General features: G+C 38.6%; 1 protein-coding gene across 1 annotated transcript in view; it reads left to right on the top strand.

Annotated features, from left to right (window-relative positions):
* MAEA (macrophage erythroblast attacher, E3 ubiquitin ligase) overlaps window positions 1–17,785 on the top strand; it is a 119,230-nt gene that overhangs the window by 80,285 nt on the left and 21,160 nt on the right. Inside the window, exons 4-6 of the mRNA XM_065404707.1 lie at window positions 5,121–5,243; window positions 6,157–6,270; window positions 8,279–8,355. Coding sequence (XP_065260779.1) covers window positions 5,121–5,243; window positions 6,157–6,270; window positions 8,279–8,355 — 314 coding nt within the window. The remainder of the gene's footprint in view (window positions 1–5,120; window positions 5,244–6,156; window positions 6,271–8,278; window positions 8,356–17,785) is intronic.

The raw sequence follows: 17,785 nt of genomic DNA, 5'->3' as shown, positions 1-17,785 counted from the left end.
AGCTGCTCACAAACAGCCAGAAATATGTGGGTCGCTCCCTGAGTTTATGCGTATAGTTACAGCCCTGGCCCAGCAGCTCTGACCCCCAGCAGCTTGTCAGCAAGACTTCAGTCACACTCTGACTTCCAGCAGCCTTGGTTACTGCCTGCAGGGTGACCCCAACACACTCCCAGTCCAAACTTTTCCCCAGAAGTGTGTGTTCTTCACTGTTGAGCCCTTTCCTGGGCAGTTCTGATAATAGAGATCCGTTGCCCCGTAAGGGGTCAGTATTCAACAGTTTGCTACTTTAAATGGAGTTACCAAGCAGTTCAGTTTATATTAAAAAAAAAAAGGAAAAAAAACAAGTTTATTTAACTACAAAGAGAGAGATTTTAAGTGAGTACAAGTACAAGGTATTAAAATCAGAAATGGTTACAAGAGAAAATGCTTTCTAGTAGTGCAGATTTAGCAAGTTAGATTTGGTTCAAGGTAAAATCCTTACCACATGTTCCTAGTGACATTGCAGCCCAAATTCTCAGGACAGGATTCCCAAAATCAAAGGGCTGGTTCAGGGGTAGGCAACCTATGACACACGTGCCAAAGGCAGCACGCGAACTGATTTTCAATGGCACTCACACTGCCTGGGTCTTGGCCACCAATCCGGGGGGCTCTGCATTTTAATTTAATTTTAAATGAAGCTTCTTAAACATTTTAAATCCCTTATTTACTTTACATACAACAATAGATTAGTTATATATTATAGACGTATAGAAAGAGACCTTCTAAAAATGTTAAAATGTATTACTGGCACGCGAAACCTTAAATTAAAGAGAATAAATGAAGACTTGGCACACCACTTCTGAAAGGTTGCCGACCCCTGGGCTGGTTCCTTTGCTGTCTTAGCTGAAAGAGAGAGATCGGGAGACAGAGCTTAGCAGCTTTTGCCTCTCACTTTTATAGTCCAGTTACCCTTTGAAATGCATTTGCCTGAGGGTTACCCCTAGATAATGTTCATTCCAGCTGTGAGGACAGAGACCTGGAGTCTCATGGTGAAAGAGGTACCCTGTTCTTGTTTGTTAAAATGTAGCTCCATCTGTTCCTGTCCCCCTTCATTACCAAAGAATGACCACTTGAGAGGTGATTGGCAGTCAACGTTGATGACATCTGTCTAGAGATATCAGCCTGTCCTTTGTCTTTGAGAAACTGGTTTATCCGTTTCCCAGATTTGTCTGGTAAAACACATTGCAGTAATAATTTCAGCTTACGTTCATAACTTTAATATGTGTTTCATACAGCCATTACATAAGAATATTAATTTGTTTTGTTAGTTTTTAAATGATACCTCACAAGGCATATTTTGCACAGAGATTATTACAATACTGTGTAGGGTTTGATTACAGGGGTGCTCTTGGTCACAACATTATGAAGTGAATAGATTTCCCTTGGTAGAACTCATTGTTGATTTATATGGGAAAATACTTGAACATAAGATCATGGGTCTGGTTTTATTATGGGCCAGTCAGTTTTTCCCAATCTTACCCTAGTACTCTGTTAACATAAGGGTCTGCCATTAGGTCACCTTACTTCCATTCAGAGGAGTATCATACACACAGTTCTTTTTGAGGCCTCTGTCAAGGTCACTTTGAATTACCGGCAGGGATGCTGACCACACCTACAAAACTTCATCTCATGAATAGTAGTAATAGTCTTCAGTGACACCCTAACTTGGCATCACTTCAGCTTTCATCAATGCAGTGGCAAAGGGGATAATTTTGTTTTATATGCGGGGAGAGGTCAACAAAAGTCTCATGCTACACCTGATTCTGATTTCACCCTGGTGTAGATCAGGAATAACTTCTGTATGTCCATGGATATCACATGAGGGTAAATTAGTGTGGGAGCAGAATCTGGCCCTTTAATTTATTCCATTATACTGTAATTAATTTGATAAATGATAGTTGGAAATTTTAAATTATGTAGTTGTATTGAAAACTTTCTCTGTGGATGTTTTACCAAGTCTTGGCTTAATTTATAGACATTTTGCAGGAGTGGGGAAAGTTTTAGAAAAAGGTTATACTTACTATTTCTAAGCAAATTATATGCAACTGTGTAAACAGGCCTGTGGCCATGACAACCTCCACTGCAGTTCTGGTTCTTTTTTTCTTAGGTAGTGTCAGTATTTAAAATACCATAAATCTACAAGAAAAAACCTACATGATAAATGAAATATAGGATATAAACACAAGTCGGGTAGCTGTATCATTTGTATAAAATCTCAGAATGTTCCCAGCAGGAAGACTGAGCTCACATACTTTCAGCTGTTCTGTTTTAACAGGTGAAAATACCATCTTCTGCTCTGACAGTGTCTTTATTCACTCGAGCTATTCTGAATATCTGTCATATTCAGCATATTTCAATTGTACGGTTTGCAGCACATTGCTTTGGAAAGTACATACACTTAGATTTGGTGGAACAAGTTCATTTTATGTTAATACAAACATTCCTAGCACTGGATTATTGTGTTAGCAATACACAGAATTGTACCGTTCCCTACAGAGTGTTTTCTTCCTCTAAGTATGAGCTGTCACAGCATGACATATTTATGCAGCTCAGAATAATCTCCGAGAATGCGAATTCAAAATGGACCCAGTTCATCCTAGTTTGAAAACACCCTCCTAAACCCTTTTACCACAGATGCATGAAGAAATCCTTTAATAGCATATGTCTTAAAAAAATACACACATTCAGTTGCATTTGATTAGGTCTGTTTGAGTGTATAAAGCTGATAGTGTACAGCTGTACAGTAACAGTTAAAAGTCTGCCCTATGCAGGTTAATAATAGGTTGTGCTTACCACAAGCAGTGTTTTTTCCCCCCACTTTCTGTGAGATGTCTCATGTCACTCAACAAAATGGAATTTTAATACTGTAACTCATACTTCTTGTTTAGTCACTGGGATCGGTAGGATGTTGCAGCCTGAATAATTGTAGTGCCAGTGCAATTGGAAGGCAAAGTTTCTAACTATTAAGGAACTAAAAGAAGCATATGGAAGTGTCAAAACTTTACAAGCTATTGATGGAAATGCCACTAGTTGTAGGTAGCTGTTTGGAACTAGAAAGGCCCAGAGTTTCTTCCTTGTATGTAATTCTGCTAATTAAAGAGTGGGTATCAGACGAGAAAATATTAATGCAAACATCTGTTATAATTGTTCACAAATCATTTTAGTGACACATTGCAAAGCTGAATCACATTGAATGTGATTGTATACAACTGAGCAACTTAATATTTTTAAAAATTAACTGAAGGAAAAGGAATACTCCTAGAAGTCTTAACACTGTACTATGGATTAACTCCATTTCTTATCAGCAGGGACTTTTATTCAGCAAAACTGTAGTGTCACTTCCTGCACCATGTTCTCGTCTAGATTTTTGTGCATTTGCTCTGTCTGCAACCTGAAAACTCCCTGCTCTTTGTAAGTTCATGGATTGTTTATAGAGAATTAATCCTTAAACTAGAATTACCAAGTATATATCAGTGGAAGGTTGGAGTGACTTTAAAAAAATGTGAATTTAATGCTTACAAAAAGTGATGGTTTAATAACACTGGAATCTGCAGACCTCTGTCCACAAAACAGGCACAAATACGGAAACGTCATTACAAACATCCCATCTCACATTGCCCTACTCACAACTTCACTGAGGCTGCCAAAGTGGGAGCCAGTTGTGATGCTAGTTCTTCAGATATGGGCGTCAGTGGAAAATGGTCTGTATCCACCAAACTTGTATCTCACATACTGCTAAACATAGGTAGAAATATGACTTTGAAACCGTCCTTTCCCCTCTCTCTTCCCCCTCTCTTCCACGCCCCCCCCTTTAAGGAAGCTTTTCCTGACAGTTCTCAGTTTAAGTAAAGCTTACGTTTAAAAACTAGCTAACTGGAAAATATGGCCGACTTAAGTGTAAAGGCTGAAAGCTTCTGTCTGCTATCGATTTGTTGAGAATGGTGTAGAACAGGGGTAGGCAACCTATGGCACGTGTGCCAAAGGCGGCACGCGAGCTGATTTTCAGTGGCACTCACACTGCCCAGGTCCTGGCCACCAGTCCGGGGGGGCTCTGCATTTTAATTTAATTTTAAATGAAGCTTCTTAAACATTTTAAAAACCTTATTTACTTTACATACAACAATAGTTTAGTTATATATTATAGACTTATGGAAAGAGACCTTCTAAAAACGTTAAAATGTGTGACTGGCACGCAAAACCTTAAATCAGAGTGAATAAATGAAGACTCAGCACACCACTTCTGAAAGGTTGCTGACCCCTGGTGTAGAAAATAATTTTAAAGGGTTAAATTTTGCTGCTATTATATTCTCACCTGTTCCTTTCCTTATACCTAAAGAGTGATAGAGACCTTTTGCCTCCTAGCTTTCTGTGGTGGTTTTGTGCATGCAAGTGCATACATATGTACATGCCGCCTCCTCCTGAACGAGGTGTGCAATGTGTATCTAGAGCAAAATCCAAACCTTGTTAGTTCCAGAGACAGGCCTTAGCCCCAGAGTTTTGAGGGGTTTTCTATAAAATTCAACACTGGCTTGAATTCTGAAACTGATCTCCCTCTCTTCCCTCCACCCGACAAGTTTGGGCCCATCGTATTTTTCCGTTCTTTCTATTAGGCCTAGTACATCTGCTTGGTGTGGCTTTTACTTTCTCTGAATCAGACAGAAGAGACCCGTCAGGAGCCTGTGTAGAAAAGGATGCAAGGAGAGTAGGGTTGAGGGGACAAAGGTACATGAAAAGAAATGGAGGGAGGGAAGGATTGTTGGCAAACGTGTTAATCTGTAAGAACTATTAACACTGTTTACAGAGCAGGAAGGCATCAAACTTAAGACAGTTTTAAAATTTGCTCTCTACTTTGACAGTCGTACATCAATGAATAGAGAATCACAGTTTTTGAGAAGACACTGTAACTACTTTATTTGTAGAGGAAAATGCTTCAAAGGGCAAGATGTTTTTAAAATTATGTACATTTTAATATGCATATCACAAATTAGCTCCTAGCTGTAGCTATGAAGAATAAAATTTTATGGAGCAACCTCATTTTGTAAATAAAGCTCAGCTGGTCTTACTCTCTCTTTTTCCTTAAGGACTTGGTAAATATTGAGATGTTCTTGACCGCTAAAGAAGTGGAAGAATCTTTGGAAAGGCAAGAAACTATGACTTGCTTGGCTTGGTGTCATGATAACAAATCCAGGCTCAGGAAAATGAAGGTATGGAAGTGTAATGCACAAAGCTTTAACTTAATGTACATTGTCATGGTTGTATGAACTCCTTGAATATTTGATTTAGGCAATTGAGTTTAAATGTTGGGTCTGAATGATGACTTTAGCATGTACTAAACTAAAGATCCTAAGTACAAAATAAATCCCTTTAGTATGCCTAAATCAGGGCAGTTGTACCCACTTACACCAAGGTTAAATTTAACCCTGAACCTAGGTCCTTTAGATGCAAGATTTTCCTTGTCAAATTACAGTGAAATAACATAACAATATGACCTTGCTTTTTAATGTGATTTACAGAAACTTAAATGCAAAGGAGTATAGTCTCATCTCGATGCATGAGGACTTACGTGCATAACTCCTTTGCATCCTGCTGAGAACATACTTCACAGGGTGTATATGAAGTTGTCTTTTGAAAGTGTGGAGAGCAATTGAAATGCTAAACATATATCCTCAAGCTTAACACAGTGGGAGAAATTTACTTTATTAAAAAAGTTTTATCCAGCTATGATGCCTTAAAGAAAAGAGAGTTGAAATATAAGATGCAATAATGCTAAGTTAGAATGTAGTTTTCTCAAAAAAGCTGCATGTAATCTAGTAATGAGCAAAGTACATTTCTTTCCAGCCCTTGTACGCCATGAACTGAAGATAAGGAGTCACTCCATGTTTATCCATATATAGTTAGTTTAAATTCCCTTGTCTTTAAAGTTGCTTTTAAAAGTATGCTGTAATCTTTTATAGGGCTTGCAGAAATCTGTTTTAACTGATATTAACCAAAACCCCTGCCTCCCTCAGAAAGGTGTTTTGTGTCTTCTTTGTTTTTTTTAAACTAAGCGCTTTCTTTAACCAAAAATGTCTGAGTGCACTTAATGACAAGCAAAGAGTGACGTTCTCTGTCACTCAGGGGCGCCAAAATGAGAACGAACCGAAGATGGGACGCAAAAGTAAATCGGCCTGTGATTACTCTAAAGAAAATGATGATCTTGTTATGGAAACCATTAAAGGAAAACCAGAATTGGTATGTAAACACTGTTGCATAATTATACTGCTCAAGAAAACCTTGTGTAATGTTAATATGTTAAGTAACGTAAGAAATTAAATCCGAAGTACTCTTAATTTTTTTCATCAGCAATATTCAATGTAAAAATAAAAACTGGGAATAAAACAACTTCCATGTCCCCCCAAAAATCTATTTCTGCAAGCCCTACTTTACATAAAACCTAAGGCTGTGAGAGATCAGAGTTGGAGGAAATCACTATGCTGCTTTTTGAAACACACAGGAATAAATTTCTGTCCAGTGTAAGGCAGTTTAGCTGCTTATTAATGTTAATTTGTTAAATCCTTGCCCACCTTCCTGCAAGTCTAACCAAAAGCTAAACTGGAGAAGAAAGGGTGGGGGTGGGGAAGAAGTCCTGCAGTCCCATTGAGTTACCACTCTTGTGAGTAGGGCTGTAAGATTGTGCCAAAATTTGTGCTATATTGTAATGAATCTGAAATCTACTGACTACATAGGGCTTTTTAAGTTCTGACAGTCTATAAAATCCAATTTAGCTATTGGCTTGCAGTTCACTGGAGGACATCTACACTTCTGAAGACTTTTTTTCCATGTATCTTAAAGGGAGGAAGTACAGGTCTAGAATATATTATCTGTATGGGGATGATTACTAAAGAGTGGATCTTCTTTAAAAGATACAAAAAATAAACTAGACTAAAATCCCAAATGAGTGATGATGTGCAGAGTTAAGTAACTGGATATTTTAAAACAAAGCATCTGAAAATCAGCTCCTCTGTTTTGTCTGCCGATTCAAATTTCAAGAGTTTTGCCTAGAGCAAAGGTTAAGAGTACAGGACAATGTAGCTCTGAAAATCTTGTGGAGTCCTTGCTTCTCTCTGGACAGTCAGGCTTGGGAGTTTAAAAAGAACCTATTTTCAAACAGTGAGTTTTCAACAATTACACTTTAAAACTATGTATTCCATCAATGTGATGTTTGAGTTTAAATTTCTTTACAAGTTTGTAATTGTTTAAAAAAAAAAACAATGGCTGTCATAAATGTGTGCTGCACCACAAACAGTTAACTGACCCAAATTTGGAGCAGTTCAAATTCCTGCTGATGTCACTGAGGAATTTCGATATTACTATGCAGATAAACAATAAACAAAAGGCAGCCATTCACTAGAAACATGGGGGAGGAAAATGTTCACTGAATGGAGCAGACAAATTTGTGGAATACATATTTATTTTCAATTTTCAGAAGGTGTGTGTGTGTGTGTGGTTTTTTTTTTAAAGATAATAAAATAGTTGACTGTGTCCCTATAACGAAGTATAGTGAATTGTTCTTTTCAGAGAGAGAGACTTTTTTTAAATTCTACATGTTCAAAGTTTTCCTATAGATTTTTGTGAACCTGTGCTGAATTTGATTTAAAGGGACACTGTCAGCTTACTTACCTTTTCCAAAAGCAGGTAAATGCAACTTGGTTTTAGTGTGAATTAGATTGTCTTTAGTATGGCTTTTAAAACACTGTTCTGGGTTCTTTTGGGGCAGGAAAAAAGGGCCCTCAGTGAGCTAAAATAATGTGCTGCTTTCATGCTAACACGAACATTCAAGTAAACATTTAGAGACCCCCTTTGCCCCAACAATCCTGCACAATTCCATTGTGTCTCATAACTAAGAGGGTTCCTCTGCCTTAACTATTGCTTCATCTCAGAAATTGCTACAGTATGTGCTGTCTTACAGTTAGAATGTAGTACAAAGCAACACCACTGTCCATTCACACCCATGAGGATTGTGGCATCCTTTAGTCATCAGGACACAACTGGTCCCAATTACGACAATTTATTTTGGAGGAGGGTGAGGCTTTTTGTTTGCTTTTAGGGAATTTTATGCCAGCATTAAACTATTTTACCTGCATGAATACCTAAAAGCAAGCAAAGTTGCATGCCATTAACACTATTTTGTGGCATACTGAGTACTTTGTGCAATGCTGCTTTGGCCCCATCTTAGACCTTGTCTTGTGTTTAATCTCAGAGCTGTCTGGAGTTCAGCCTAAGGATTCAGGAGTTCATTGAACTCATTCGACAGAACAAGAGACTGGATGCTGTGAGGTATGAAATTAGGATGTTTACCAAGCAATTTTCGTAATAAGAACATATTATGCTTCATAAGAAACATGTGACTATTGCACACCCAGAAGCTCCACTGCAACAAATGGTCTTCTCAGCATTGTTATTATCAAACACTCTCTTGGGATTTAATAGACTACGGTTCATATTGGATTATGTGGAGTTTTAAGCACAGGCTATCATTCTAGATGCACAATTACAAACTTTAAAATGGTTACTGAAAAGAAAACTTTCTGGCTTTGCAAAACTTCAAAATTCAAAAGCAATTATAAAAAAAAATACTTTTTTACACTGTTGGTTTCTTGGTGTAGACAAATGCTTCTTATAACACACAGTTCAGTTTGCAATTACTATAGTAATCTCGAGTACAAGCTAAAAGAGGGTAGATGGGATTGGCTCGCACAGCCAAACTTTCTGTGTCTCAAGGAAAGACGTTTCTCTTTTTATGTGGACTGGTCGGAATCTGATTTAACTTGAACATTCTAACCATAAATGTTCACGTGTCTAAAACTGGATATAGACTGTTTCAGCTTTGAAGCGTTTTTCATTATGTAATCTTTATTAAACCCCATTAAACTTTAGGATTTATTTGAAGTATTTTAGTTCCTTATTAAATGGATTATATTAATACTTTGCATCTCTACAGTGCCTGTTATCTGAGGGTCTCTACTGTGTTACAAAAAATAAGACTCTCTTCACTTCTGTGAGGTACTTAAATGTTATACATATTTTATGTAGGAAAAGACAGTTCATGCTTGCCCAAGGTCTTATGAGTCAGTGACCGTGCTGGAAATAAAACCGAGAATTCATGACTCGTCCACTATTCTAATCACAAGACAACTTTCTTGTCTCTGGGTAAATACTTCTTATTTTATTGGGTCAGGAAATAATGTAAACTGAATAAGCATTTGAGTCAGTGGTCTCAATCTAAGGTGTTGGAATAATGTTTCAGAACATGAAACTGATTCTGTTAAAATCAATGGGATGCCTGTGCTGGGACCTCGTGGTATGCAGATATGTGATAATATTTTGAATTATTCTATTACTAAGTTACTGCACAATAAGAGAGGGTGTTTCTGATGAGTTTAGAGTGGTACAGTTATAATTACATGACCGTTTCTACTGCATTTTGTTTACCTAGTGTTGCTTTATAAAATTTTGTTGAAACCAACAGGATATTTGCAGGATACTTGCATCATTTGCTGCCATAACGTTTTTTATGGTAGGGATCGTGCAGTCGTACTGTATACATGGTGCATCATAGAAACAAATAAAAATTCTCAGGGTTTTTAATCAGAACCTCAATTTTTAGATACAGAACACTTTTTATTATTAGATCCAAATGGAATACTGTATTGTCTTCAGAAGGGAGGAAAAAGCAAAGTGGATTCTTAATTCTGGGCTACCTGTGCCTCACTGTGATATTCTAGACTGATGCCCTATTGTAACATTGTGACGCTGTTATTGCTATTTTGTCCTGTGTTAACATGTCTGAAATGTGACAAATTATGCTTTCTGCATTAGCCAGTTGTTGCATAGTCAATTTGCTTTTTGCATAACCGCCAGCTTCCTGTATCAATGTGCAGCAAGCACTGGAAGAGAGCAAACAAAGCAATTTTGGAATGTGTTTTATTAAGAATACCATAGCAATATTCCAATGAAATATACCATATGAATATCATCATAGCTGTTCATCTACAGCTGTGTGTACTGGAGAGAACAGCGTATGTGCACTGAGCTCAGAGTATTTCTCAACATGCCTTGTTCTCTAGTTCCTGCTGTGCTTTCGCTTGTTTAGTATTGCAAACCCCAAATGTTCAAAAATCATGCATATTTTTAAAAAATAAACATTGTTTTGGTGTTTACGCTTTGGGGTATAATTGGGTCATGCTTTCAAATATTTCTCTGCAACTATGAGGGCTAAACTTTGTTTTCTTTTCATGAAAACTAAGATTCTCACAATCACTGGATTCCAGGAGCTGGGCCTTTTAAAAAAAAAAAAAAAAAAAAAAGAAACATACCAAATAACATCAGACTTATGATAAACTAGTGAGAGTTGGCAACGCTGCTAGTCACCCATCTCTTTGAGATGGCAGCTGTGAAACTTTTACAGGAATTGGGGGCCTATTGAGACAATCTGGGGCTCTCCAACCATGGCCTGTCACTGGAGTGATGGTTGGAGTGGACCCCTGCCTGAAGGGGGAAGGTCATGGGACTCCTTTCCCTCTCCTGCGCCACCCAGGAGGGGCGGGAGTTCAGGGGCCCAGTGTTGGCTTCAGCATTTGGGGTATCTACTTTAGTAGGCCATAGCTGCTACATTCTTCTCCTGCCACACACACATCACTCTGGTGGTGGTGTTGGTAGGGCCCCTGGAGCAATGGGTGAGTCAATACCCCATTGAGATGCACGAGGCACTTGACATCTTTGAGTTCTCTTTTTCAAGCTATCTGCACACTCAAACAGACATCACTGCTTCAGGGCTTGTCTATGTACGGAAATTTTACGAGTATAATTATGCCCCTAAATTTCCCTGTGTAGACAAGCCATCGCTTATGCTTGGGTCACTTTTACATCTTTCAGGGCTGCGAGTGTAGATCTTTCAAAAATGACTGAAGGGGGAGAGCACTTAATTCCCTTAGATTGGGATTTCCAAAGAGTGCCTAGATTTTATTTTATTTTTATTTTATTTTATTTTATTTATTTATTTATTTATGATATATAAAAGCTGAGGTTCTAATATAAGCACATGACTCTAGGAGCTGGAGCTCTAGGGATGAGCCTATGGTGTTTGTGACTTAATTAGGACCTGACTAGAATTCCATTTTCTAAAAGACTTTTATGGAGCTCTGGGGATAGGGTTTCAAATTCAAAAGTTGTGTGAGATGTAGTGTGACTAGACTTTCCATAGATCTACTCACAACCATTCTACTGACAAGTAAGAGTGTGTCTGCTGTTGTAACTTGCATGTGAAGAATGCAAGAAAAAGTTAAAGTAGCCCTTAGTAAGTTTGTGCTGGCCTCTTTAAGTCCTGTCTACCTTCTGTTTTCAGCCAGGCACAGCAGGTGGATAGTTCCCAGGGTGCATGGGAGCTGCAGACTTCACCTCAAAGCATTATGAGTATATAGGCAGTGTCATCCCTTTGATAACGCTGCGACCTGGAGGGAGAAGGAGCTGCTCCACCAAAGGACTGCGAAAGAAGCCTTGTAAGGAATTGGGCAACCAATAGGAAGAGCCCATTGTGGAGAGGAAAGTTGGTCTGTATTGGGACTTTAAGAGCCCTAGAGTGCGGCAAAGATGAAGGAAGAGGCCTTGGGTGAAGAAGCAATGTGGACTTGAGGTCACAAGTAGATACCTGCTTCATTCCAGGTGCCCAACACCAGATCTTGTGATGGAAGGCAGGTAGAAGCTCCCCTTCACCCACCCATATGTCATACAGTGTGGGTAAGAGAGATTGGTTTAATTCTTTTAGAGGAGTGTTGAAGCTAATTTAGTCTTAGGTTGTTTCCAACGGGAACGAGGTCATTCTATCTGCTACATGAGTATAACAAAGCTGTGCAGAAATCAAAGACCTGCAGCAGTTTAGACAGACTTTTTAAGTTATGGTTGGACATAATGAAGGGGAGCCTATGAAAGAAAATGGCACTGTAAGGGTATGTAAAAATTACTGCAGTATTGGGAGGTCTCTTCTCAATGAAAATCTCTTTGGGGTAAACTTCAATATTAAAGCTGTGTTCTTACGTTTCCCAGGCCTAGTTCCAACTCCATTCGAATAGGCTGCTTATTTTAAACTTCCACATCATTTCTTTCCTGCTCAGTCCTATCTCTGCCAAAATCTTCATCTCTCTTTTTCCCCACTCAACCCAATATCACCGCTCAACTTCCTAAAGAATCAGCTTTATGTAATTTGTAGAATGTTTTTGTCTTTTAAAACAGTTTTTTTAGAAAATGATGCCAGTCTTTACAAGCATGGATACTCCATGTGCTGTCATTTAGACAATAGCTTTGATATGGCTCTCAAATGTAAGAAATAATGTACAACCTTTGTGGGGAAGCACGAAGAGCTCTCAGATAGTCTTGTGCTTTTTTTCTGAAGCACATGCCCTCCAGATCTGTTGAGTACAGTGGTGTCTTTGTGCTGTATGGCTTTATTGCCTACTTCTGAATTGCTTCTATGCCAAGCTAGCTGTCCTGCATCCTGACAATGGATAGTCATGCTCTAAGAGCACTATTTTCATTGTTGGGAGTGCAGCTTCCTTATAAAAAGCAACAGAGGGTCCTGTGGCACCTTTAAGACTAACAGAAGTATTGGGAGCATAAGCTTTCGTGGGTAAGAACCTCACTTCTTCAGATGGCATCTGAAGAAGTGAGGTTCTTACCCACGAAAGCTTCGGTGTCTACACTGCGCTGTGTCGGCGGGACACACTCTCTTCCATCAGCAGATGCCATCTGAAGAAGTGAGGTTCTTACCCACGAAAGCTTATGCTCCCAATACTTCTGTTAGTCTTAAAGGTGCCACAGGACCCTCTTTTGCTTTTTACAGGTTCAGACTAACACGGCTACCCCTCTGATACAGCTTCCTTATGTTACTCAGAAACCAGACATGGCAGTGGTGTAAGCATAGATAAAGTGGTGATGGGCCCAGAACAGGGGCAAAATGGAGAAGGTGTTTTTATTGTGGGTCTGTGAAAATGTCTTCTTCCTGGCACTGCGTTAGGGCTTGTACTCATGGCTAAATCAGCACTGCTGTGATCGATGCAGTGGTGTCAATATAGCGGGTCTGATGAAGACAAACTAAGTCGATGGCAGAGTGCTCTCCCATCAACCGCTGTACTCCACCTCCCCGATAGATGGAAGGTAAGTCGGCTGGAGAGTGTGTCCCGCCGACACAGCGCAGTGTAGACACCGATGGAAGTTGACCTAAGTTAATCAACTTCAGTTACGTAACTCACATAACTGAAGTAGCATAACTTAGGTCTACTCACCGCTTTAGTGTAGACCAGCCCTTAGAAAAGCTTTTTAAGGTTACCCCAGGGTTGGTGGAAGGAGGTTGCTTGAGATATAAGATGTATTTTCTGTTGTTATCAGAGCAAAGGTGCAAGTTTGGAACATAAACTGATCTCTTGTGTGACAGCACAGTATATTGTCAACACTAAATAACCTAGGCTGGTGTGCACTAGAAAAGTAGGTTGGTTTAACTACATTGGCCAGGGGTGTGGTTAACAAAAACAAAAACAAAAAAACACACCCGTGAGCAGTATTAAGCTGACCGAAGTCCCCATGTAGACAGCGCTAGGTCGACGGAAAAATTGTTCCTCTGACCTAGCTACTGCTTCTCGGGGCGGTGGATTACCTGCACTGATGGGAGAATCCCTTCCTCGGCTTAGGTAGTGTCTACACTGAAGCGCTACAGCGGCGCAGCTCTGCTGCTGTAGCATTTTAAGTGTACACAAGCCCGTAATTCATGATTTGCTGTACTGCCAAACCAAACAAACTAAATGTAGCTGTGTCTTTAAACTGCATTAAGTTGGCTTTGATTTGGTTGCAATTTCAGCAGAATGTTTTGTGGAGGTTAGGGCTAGACCTTTTCTAAAAACTCACTGTTTGTGCGTGCTGTTGTGTAGACCAAAGAAAATAAATGTTAGCACCAAAGGCTAAAATTCTGTGCAACTTGCTAGTGAGTCCCTTCCCACACTTTCTAGCAGAGAGGAAGTTTAGGTGTGCTGGGTCAACCCAGCCCCGAGGGTGTGCAAAATCGCCCACCCATACATCTTTAGGTAGGGACCTATGAAAGACTCGTGTTGCATCTCTCTCTGGAAGGAGAAGAGTGACAGCAGGGAACCAAATTGACATCACAAACTGTTCTTTGGGCTTCTCTTGCTAAAGGGGTCTTGATTGTTTGACGGTGGGGAGGGTGGTAGTAATTGGTCAGGGGAAAATGGAGTGAAACAGGAACTGATTATAATGAAACAATTAATTAAAAATACAATACACTAACACTATATAGGAGTACATACTGTGTGTAAGTGCGCAAAAAATATTTGGGGTGAGTTATCTTGAAATTTCTGTAGTTATATTCTTAAGCTATATTGAGAGAGCCTAAAGCATTTGTAACAGTGCCCTTTTGTAAAAGTCCTATAAAATAAATGTAAATGATTAGAACATACATGGAAAATCTTAAAAATAGACCCCGCAAAATTCTAAACATATGGAAAATAAGAGGAGTGTGTGTTAGGGAGGGAGGAATTAATTAGATAAAATAAGTAAAAGAAAATAAAAGCTAAAGGTTACGGAAAGCAAGCTGTCAAAGGCAAATGACCATGAGCATACAACTAAACTGCTAAGGCTCGAAACAATAACTGTGTATAGTGGGAAATTGGCAATGGCAAGGAATTGTATAACAAACCTTCCTTCTTCCATATAACTAATAAGACACTTGCCAGTTGTTACCCTAATCATTTTGGGCCCCAATCTGCACTGTGCTCCGTTCTTCATTCAGACTCCAAGCAGGCATGGAATAATTAAAGGATCAGAGCTTTTGCTTGTCTATTGTGTCCTTTTCCCCTCTTTCCTCATTTTGTGCCCTGCCACAAAGCACTCTCAATCAAGAAAAGAAAAGATACAGTGTGTGTGTGTGTGTGTGTGTGTGTGTGTGTGCGCGCGCAGCACACAGCATACTGTGGGCACCACACCAGTATGAATAGTATCTAATAATTAAAACAACTTCATTTACATATCAAGGAGCTATTTAGATATCCACCTGTCTTACAATGAGCACATAAGATTTTCACTAGTCTTTCAGAAGACTGTCCTATATTGGAAAAGGAAATGTCCAATATAGTAAAGGGAATTGTTCCCCTTTGTTTCTAATTGCCCAACAGTTGCCCACACCTACACTACAAAGTCAGTGTATGAATTGTCACTTATTTGAAATACTACTTGTGTGGGGTGGGAAGAGGTTCTGTCCTTTATTTAAAGTTTGTGTTTGAATTAATATTTCCTAAGTTGTATAGTAAGTCTATAAATTGAGTTATCACCTTAACTTGTTCTGCAAGTGCATATTTTAAATCATTATACTGGATTTTTAAGGGCAAAGTATATATGTATTCTATATAAAGATATTTAATTGATCCTGAATCGCAACAGATGCAACTGGCAATTAAAACTTTTCCAGTTGTAATAGTTCTGTCTGAATTGTTTTGATTTTTTTTTATTCTGACGTAAGAAAAAGGGGAACTGCAGAATGTCTTTGTCTAATTCAATGCTTTTGATAGCACTGATTCACTCCTAGCACTATGCATTCTGTGTTCAACATCTCACTGCAAGCTCTAAAGAAACTTGCTTTAGAAAATACTGTTAACTAGTGAATATTTTGAACATTTCCTGTCTGATTTGTTAACTTTAAAACAAATATTTTCATGAATAACAAAGAAAATTTGAAAACTAACTTATTTTGGAAGGTGTAGCATAAAAATTCTGATTGCTTTTAGCAAACCACTACCACTTCTATTTTTATTAGCTTGCTTCTGTTAAGTGCCTGCAGCAGGATTCTTTCTGTATTGTGTCCATGATGCAATAAATAGGTCAGGCATCCATTAGAAAGCAGAAAAAGAGGCTGTTTACCAAGTAGTTTCCTGTATGAGTGGAACTCAGAGAGCTGACATTTTGTTGAAACGCAGCTGGTGTTTAAATAAGTTTGAAAGCTTTGCTTACTGCCTGCTGAGAACCTCTAAAGTGACATATTGCTTTTAGGATACAATTGATGTGAGCTTTAAAAATATATATCTTATTTAATAATGATGTTTGAATTTCTAAAGCTTTTTAGAATATGTGTGCACACTGAGTTGCTCCAAGGTTGTTCGTCAGAGTGCTCTTGAAAGAGCAAGTTTCAAGAATATACAAAAACTGTTTAATGCTAAGGCTGTGACACGAAGGTAGAAAATTCAAAGTTCAGGTTAATACTCTGTGCTTAATTCATGGAGCCTTTTAAAAAATAAATAAAGGCAAAACCTTTTACAAAACATGTTAGGAATATATTGATGCTAACTTCACTCTTTCTGGCTGTTGTCAGACTTCTACACCTATACTTAATTAAATATGCAAAATTTCCATTCCAGGGATTTTCAACACTGTCAGGATGCAAAAGATATATACCCACTGGTGATGGGTAATCATGAGAGGCTTTATTCAGATGCTGATAAAGGCTTTTTGTAACTCAACTAGATCTTAGCTGGGGGCAGGGGGAAATAGTGCTGTGTACACAAGGAGAAAAGGGAGATAGTCAATTCATTTCAGATCCATTTTTGCAATAAGACTAGGGTTGGCCAGAGTCTTGGTTTTCCGCATTCTGTTTTTGTTTTCTGAACAGGTGGATAAGTGGAATAACTTCATGGTGCTTTTTCAGTACAAACTTATTTGACTACTAGTAAAGGGGTTCGAGATAAGAAAGCAGTTCTAACATGGTCCATTGAGCAGAATAAAGAACATGTCCTCCCTGATAACGCTTTACATTCTGTGTTCAGTTATTGCCACTGCCTGATTAATATATTCAGTCATATAGTGCGTAGAGATCCATGTGCCTTGTATATCTTGTAACTGAGTGTACTGCAGCTGTAGTTGGAGTAGTGACTGAAACGTGAGTTTTCATTTTCTCTTTGATTTTCTCAGTCAAATTTGCTTTGGTTTCTGGTTTTGTGTCAAAGTACACACACACACACATGCGTGCGCTATGATGGCATAGAAGTTATTATATATAATTACGTCTATGTCATGATAGGTATGTCAACTTCAGACAAATCAAATAAAAAACCAAGGTCCTTGCCCCCAAAGCTGATAACTCCTCCTGGGATTTGAGCAAACTGCTCTTTCTGTCTATAACACCATGATCTGCAATGAGAATTTAGCAATTTTGGTGATGTATTGGGCAGAATAAATTTATAGCGCATTCTGTCATAGTTGTATTGATTCACCTGTGTTAATGATAGTAAAAACTTGGTCCATCAGAAGAGTAAGAATGTGGTGTTCAAGCCACCCTGATGTGCCATTTTTACAGTTACTTTCTTGACCGTAGCAGCCCTTTAAAAATTTGAACTCAACAGGATAGCCCTAAGAGATACTATAAACATTTCAAGATGATGTCTTCACTGAGTTCTTGGGAAGGAAGGAGTTTCACTTGGCTAGGTTCAGTTAGGAATCTGAGCTTTCATGTGATCAGTTAGTTCAGTATTCTTATCTGTCTGCAGTGTCAATTAAGAATTTAAAGGAGTAGCCAGTATATAATCTTTGGGGTTTTTACTTTAATCGTATAGATGCTGGGTGAAGCTCTGGTCTCATTGAAATCAGTGGCAAAACTACCACTGATTTCAGTGAGGCCAGAATTTCACTTGCTGTCTTCTGTAGCTGAAGGAATTGTTGT

The sequence above is a fragment of the Emys orbicularis genome, chromosome 5 (genome assembly GCF_028017835.1).
Source record: "Emys orbicularis isolate rEmyOrb1 chromosome 5, rEmyOrb1.hap1, whole genome shotgun sequence".
Classification (NCBI taxonomy): domain Eukaryota; kingdom Metazoa; phylum Chordata; order Testudines; family Emydidae; genus Emys; species Emys orbicularis.
The sequence above is the reverse complement of the archived record's forward strand: the minus strand, read 5'-3'. Positions and strand labels throughout refer to the sequence as shown.